Source organism: Chelonoidis abingdonii, chromosome 4, assembly GCF_003597395.2.
Source record: "Chelonoidis abingdonii isolate Lonesome George chromosome 4, CheloAbing_2.0, whole genome shotgun sequence".
Classification (NCBI taxonomy): domain Eukaryota; kingdom Metazoa; phylum Chordata; order Testudines; family Testudinidae; genus Chelonoidis; species Chelonoidis abingdonii.
In genome coordinates this window covers 6,281,277-6,287,276 of record NC_133772.1, presented here as the reverse complement: position 1 = coordinate 6,287,276, position 6,000 = coordinate 6,281,277, and the positions used below count along the sequence as shown (strand labels likewise).

At 56.5% G+C, this 6,000-nt stretch overlaps 1 protein-coding gene across 5 annotated transcripts in view; it reads left to right on the top strand.

The window, feature by feature from the left end:
- The first annotated feature begins 1,910 nt into the window (after positions 1-1,910).
- AGBL2 (AGBL carboxypeptidase 2) overlaps positions 1,911-6,000 on the top strand; it is a 43,846-nt gene continuing 39,756 nt past the window's right edge. For 4 of the 5 annotated variants that reach the window (XM_075065881.1, XM_075065882.1, XM_075065880.1 and 1 more), the window contains exons 1-3: positions 1,911-1,955; positions 3,196-3,255; positions 3,553-3,616. In XM_075065881.1, the coding sequence (XP_074921982.1) occupies positions 3,226-3,255; positions 3,553-3,616 (94 nt within the window). In that variant the 5' untranslated portion in view covers positions 1,911-1,955; positions 3,196-3,225. The remainder of the gene's footprint in view (positions 1,956-3,195; positions 3,256-3,552; positions 3,617-6,000) is intronic. The other variant, XM_032775872.1, reaches the window with a different exon arrangement.

Here is a 6,000-nt window from a genome sequence, read left to right as displayed (position 1 = left end):
GCACCACCCCTGGAGCTCCCATTGGCTGCAGTTTCCAGCCAACGGGAGCTGCAGAGCTGGAGTTCGTGGTGGGGGCAGTGTGTGGCACCCACCTGGCCTTCCCTCGCCCTAGGAGCTGCGGGGACATGCTGTCCACTGCTGGGGAGCTGTGCAGAGCTGGATAGGGAGTCTGTCAGCCCCACAGAGACAGACGCACCAGCGGGGGTCCTGGGCTGTGTGCCACTGCCTGCACCCTCTAGCACCTGTGGTGCCCCCAGACTGCCCCCCCAGAGCACCTGTGGCCCCCCAGCCCATGTTTTAGTTAGGGGTTTTTAGTACAAGTCATGGACAGGTCATGGGCTGTGAATTATTTGCTGCCCATGACCTGTCCATGACTTTTACTAAAAATACCAGTGACTAAAATGTAGCTTTACCCATAACACACTGGGTGCTGATTATGACAAAAATCCATGTCATGAGATTTTTTTCAGCCTCATCTTGCCTTTGTCCCCTGTTCTGCCAGCCACTTCCTGCTCGTAAAGCCACGTTCTTGTGTGCCAAAAGGTTCTTGTGAGGGCGGAAAGATTGTAGGTTTTTACCGAGTGACACCTGTGTAATCCTAGTGCAGGCATTCTCGAGCAGGTGGTGCAGAGGAGTGCCCCCCGTTCCATGCTGATCAGTGGAGAAAAGGGCAGCACCACTCTGCTAGTGAATTCTAAAGATGAAATTCTAGGCAGTGGGGATATGATGTCTAACATCCATAGTATAACATGGGCTGGGCTGAAGGGAGCTGGAAGTTAATGACCCCTAATTGGTATATTGGATATTAAGCTTAATTGGTGGACAAAATAAGGAAGGAAGGGGCTAGTTTACCCATCACTGCCTTGTTGGGTCCTTAAAGATTTTGTGGGAAATGAACCAAAAACCCCAATAGAGGCTGCTGGAGTGAGCTTCACCATCATAGCTCCCCCCAATCCCCAGCAGGGACCTTTGTCATCCTGAGCCACAGAGGTGCCCTGACCAGACCCAGCCAGAGAGAGGAGCCCAGACAATATCACCATCTGTACCGGCTCCAGCTGAATCTCAAACAGGGCCTGGGATGAGTTTTTACCATGTTTGTTTCCATCTAAGAGACTGTCACGTGAGTGGGCTTTGCCTTCTGAGGCTGGGCTTTAACAGCAGCCCTGCTCACGGCTCTAGTCCCTCAGCCAACTTCTTCTCTTTCCCCCAAAAGGATGGGTATGGGCGTCTTTAATACTGTCCACCAGGGGCTTTTCCTTCTGAAAACTCTCTGCAGCTCAAGGGGAAGGGAGGAAGGCTGCTGAAAATAAGTCTTATTTAACACTTCAGGTTGGAAAGGCTTTAAGTTATTTTCCTTTTTTTTTTGTTTTAATGAAGTTTAAAGGATTTTTAATACTGTGCATAATGGTGTGAAGCCTGAAGTCTCCCTATCCCAAGTTTTGCATGATTAACGATGATGATGGACTCAATTATGTTAACACCTTTAGCCCTTATATTGCACCTAAATTAATACCAGCAGCCCAGTCCCCGCAGAATCACATGTGCAGGTCCCTGGGGTGACAGGGCCGTATGGACCGGTCTCTACCTGCACACAGGTGCGGGACTATGGGGCAGCAGGACTGGCCCATACACAAATGTGCAGGTGCCGGGGGCAGTAGGGCCCAGTCTCTACACCAGCATGGCCAGTCCCTACAGACACAGCGCAGGCCCCGCCCAGCGGGTACATGGGGGGCAGGGCAGGAGGTCTCCCAGGCCGGGGGGCGGGGCCGGCGCTGAGCGAGCCCAGGAGCGCGGAGGGAGGCTTCGATCTCACCCAGCGCCGCCATTGGCTCTTACCGGGCCACACGGATGGACCAATGAGGAGAGAGATTTTCCCTGGAGCCACGCCCACTGCCTGTTGCTGGGTTACCGCGTCCCGGCGTGAGGAGCGGCCGGGAGCAGGGGGGGAGGCTGAGGTGAGGGGCGCGGCGGGGGGGGTCTGGGCTGTAGAGCAGCGGGAGCTCGGGGGGGTCTGGGCTCTAGACCTCGGGGGGGCGGGTCTGGGCTCTAGAGCAGGGGGAGCTCGGGGGGGTCTGGGCTCTAGAGCAGCGGGAGCTCAAGGGAGGGGTCTGGGCTCTAGACCTGGGGGAACTCGGGGGGAATCTGGACTCTAGACCGAGGGAGCCCTGAGGGAGGCGGAGGTCTGTATTCTAGACGAGGGGGAGCTCGAGGGGGTTCAGGCTCTAGACCAGGGGGAACAGGGAGTTCTGGGCTCCAAAGCAGAAGGAGCTTGGGGGGCAGTCTGGGCTCTAGAGCAGCGGGAGCTCGGGGGGGGTCTGGGCTCTAGAGCAGCGGGAGCTCGGGGGGAGGGGTCTGGGCTCTAGAGCAGGGGGAGCTCGAGGGGGGTCTGGGCTCTAGAGCAGCGGAAGCTCGGAGGCAGGGGGTCTGGGCTCTAGAGCAGGGGGAGCTTGGGGGGAATCTGGACTCTAGACCAGTGGAGCCCTGAGGGAGGCGGGGGTCTGTGTTCTAGATGAGAGGGTGCTCGGGGGTGTTCAGGCTCTAGACCAGGGGGAACAGGGAGTTCTGGGCTCCAAAGCAGAAGGAGTTTGGGGGGCAGTCTGGGCTCTAGAGCAGGGGGACCTCGGGGGCAGTCTGGGCTGCAAGGCATGAGGGGGGTGTCCCTACGGCCATTTGTGCTGTTTTCCATATGCCATCTGACTGCCTCAGGACCCATGGCCTGTGATTCCAGTGCAGCCCTGGCTCCACCCTGTCAGCTGCCTGCGGAGCAGCCCTGTACAGAGCAGACACTAGATTCACGCAGCCCCATAGGGCACGTGGGGGCTGTGATAAGTGGTGCTGGGGGTGCAGAGCGGAGGTGCTGGAGCCCCTGGAGCACAGAGCCCCGTGGGGCAGGTGTTGGCCGTGATGAGCAGCGTGGGGTGTGTACATCATTGATAACCTGGCAGATACGCCCCATGTCTGGGAACCAGCCCTCCACTCTGAGGATTCTGCCCTGGATCCTGGTTTGGGATGGTTTCTCAGGGTCTAGAGAGCTGGTGAGGGGTGGGGCAGGGGGGAGTGCAGAGCTGGGTTTCACCTCATGGAGTGAGGGAGAGAGGGGTAGAATGGGAGGCCTGCTGCATATCTGGTCAGGGACTGGGGACTTTCTGGTCCCTTCCAGCCCCCTTGGTGACTGGTTTTTGTGCTTCCCCCTAGTGTCCCTCAGAGCTGTCACCGCTGCTGGTCATGAGTCCAGCCCAGGAGCCAACCCCTGAGGTTAGTGCAGAGCCCAGCCCTGCTGAACTGGGCCTAGGGGGGAGACTGGGATCCTTTCAGCCTATGGGGCTATGCCATTGGGGACTGCAACAAGGAGACTGGAGCAGTGGGGGGCCCAGGCAAAAGGGCTGACATTAGGGGTGGACAGGCACAGGTGAAGGGGCAGGCACCAGGGGGCTGTGCCTAGAAGGGATTGGCTGTGTGCACTCTGCTCTGTTTGTTCATTAAATTCCTGTGTGCTGGTATCTACAGGCCTGGGGGCCTGGCTCTCACTTACCCTTCCCTTTCCTTCCCCAGCTGCTCGCAGACCCCTACGAGAGCTTCATGCATCACCATCTCCAGTACTACGGCTACTTTCGAGGTAAGAGCAGCTAGGGCAGTTTGCTGTTCACCAGCCCAGGACATTTCACTGGTCAGCACCCAGTGACTCAGAGCCGACTGGAGGCCTCTGGGTTTCACCTCCCTTCCCTCTAGACTGCCATCCTGCACTGGTCACAGCATGCTGGGACAGCTGTGGGAAGGGGACACTGTCAACTGAAGACCTAGGCAGTTTACAGAGGTGCCTTTACAGTGATATTTCCCCGTATTTTCAAATGTTTTCCCTCCCCCGTTGCTGTTCGGAGACCCCCACAAAGGAGAACAGGCTGCTGGCTGCGTGCCCAGGGCCGCAGTGTGTGATACTGGCTGGGCAGAGTGCTGTTAGAAGGGGATCAGTGCAGCGTGGTCCTTTTTGCCTTTAACCTCTCTGGTAGGCTCGTGCTGGTGCTGGAGCAGGCATACCTATGTGCTTATGGAGTGGGCTGTGTCCCTACTATCTCACTTGAAGGCTGGCAGCTCTGGAGCGAAGTCTGCACCCTGGTGGGAGCTGAACCCAGTCCTCTGCTCCTGAGACACAACTGAGTCTCTGATCACCGAGCTCCCTGTATTGCCAGAATAAGCCTTGACTAGTATTCAAGCATCCAGTAACTGCAGGCTCTTTCTGGGCCTATAGGGAACCATGGGACCAGGGGCTTGTTCTCAGTGGGACAGAGTGCCTCCTCCGGCTCCCAGCGGCTGCTAGCCTTTTCATGTTAAATGACTGAGGTCCCCTGAGAGGATCCTACAGCCACCAGTCCTTCTTTCCCTAGTGCTCAGAAGCAGGGTAGCTGTAGGTTGGAAGACTAGCTGGGTGCAATCTGGCCCACGCCCCAGGAGCAGTGCTGGATCGTTCCCTACAGCACGGTGGCCAGGCTAGCTTTAAATGTCCCAAGAAAAGGAGCTTCCCCAACACTAACAGCAACATCCCTTCCTAGATGAGGAGAAAACTGCAGAAAGCAGCTCCTTCGTGCTGCGAGACCACAGGCCAAAGAGCTCAGACTTTACGCTGGAGCAGGAGAGCGGAGGATCCAACTGCGATTCCCTTCAGGATAACAAGAAGAAGCTGATCTGTGAGTGAGCTACTCAGCATGAGGAGCTGGGCTTCCTTTAGCTATGACAGCAAGTGGCTCAGTTCAGCCGCTCTCTGCAGCTCAGGGGCTGCGTTAGGTTGGAAAGAGACAGCAGGAATGGAGCGGAGGGGGACGGGGAGGATTGGGTCCACAGCAAACGGGTGAACTGTAAACACCCATGTTAGTGGGCTAGCTGGGGAACCATGGAGCAACCCTCACCCAGAGGTTATGAACATCACTTCATAGAACACACTGCTGGGGATTGCACCTTGGCTAAGTAAAGGAACAGATGACATCAGAGTGAGCTAGTGCTGCTTGAAAGCTTTGCAAGACCATGCATCTGGGGAGGAGCAATTGGTGTCCCCTGAAGAGCTGGGAGAAACCTCCCCAGATACAGGATTTGTTATAACACAGAGTCTATCTGAGCTGAGAGGGAATGGCCTGTTAGTGAGCTGCTGGGGAGGTGGATGGTTGCCCTAGGAGAGTGGAGAATAAATTGGATAAAATCCAGAGTTGGGGAGGTCCAGATCTCACCCCAGTATTGCACTGTCCCCTTTTCTAGCTGCATGGTCCGGTCCTGGGTGAGTGTGACCAGGCTTAGCCTTGGGTTCACTTCTGGGAGCCTCCTTCCAGTGGGCAAGTTTATCACCATCTCTGTGTTAAACTGCAAGTTCATTTGCTCCCACAAAAGCGGCCTCCCTCCAGCCCCACCCTGGGGAAATGGCCAGTGGGTTGCAGCTGGCTCTCTGGCAGGTAAGGCCTCGCCCCTTCCCCTGGCATGCCTTGAGCCCATTGCCTCTGGGCTGACAACAGTGTCAGTGTCCCTTGCTCATTCCCACATCTCGTGTTCGCACTCCCTCCCTGTCAGTGAGGGCCTCGCAAAACATAGTGGGAACTGGCCGGGCTGTCACCTTGTGACTCGACTGGGGGAAGGGATGGCCCTCTGGCTTAACGCCCCAAAGACAAAGCTGCTCTGGAGATCCTGTTAATAGAAAATTCATTAAAAATACAATAGATTAAAGTTGATACTTGGTGGAGACAGTACTAATGCGCCCAGCGCTGGGCTTGGGAGTCGGCCGCTGGCCTGCAGTGTGGTATTGTGCCTACACAGCTCTGTGGCACGGGACTGTTCTGTGTCTGCACAGCATCCAGCACAATCGGGTGCTGGGCTGTGGCTGGGCCTCTGGGAGCTACTGGCCCCCAAAGCATAGAGCACAATGGCTTTACAGGGGGCAAACCCTTTGTGAGCCAGTTGAAGAGAATACATTTCTCAATGGACACACACTGTCCAGTGGCAAAGTGCAGCCCTTTACAGCTC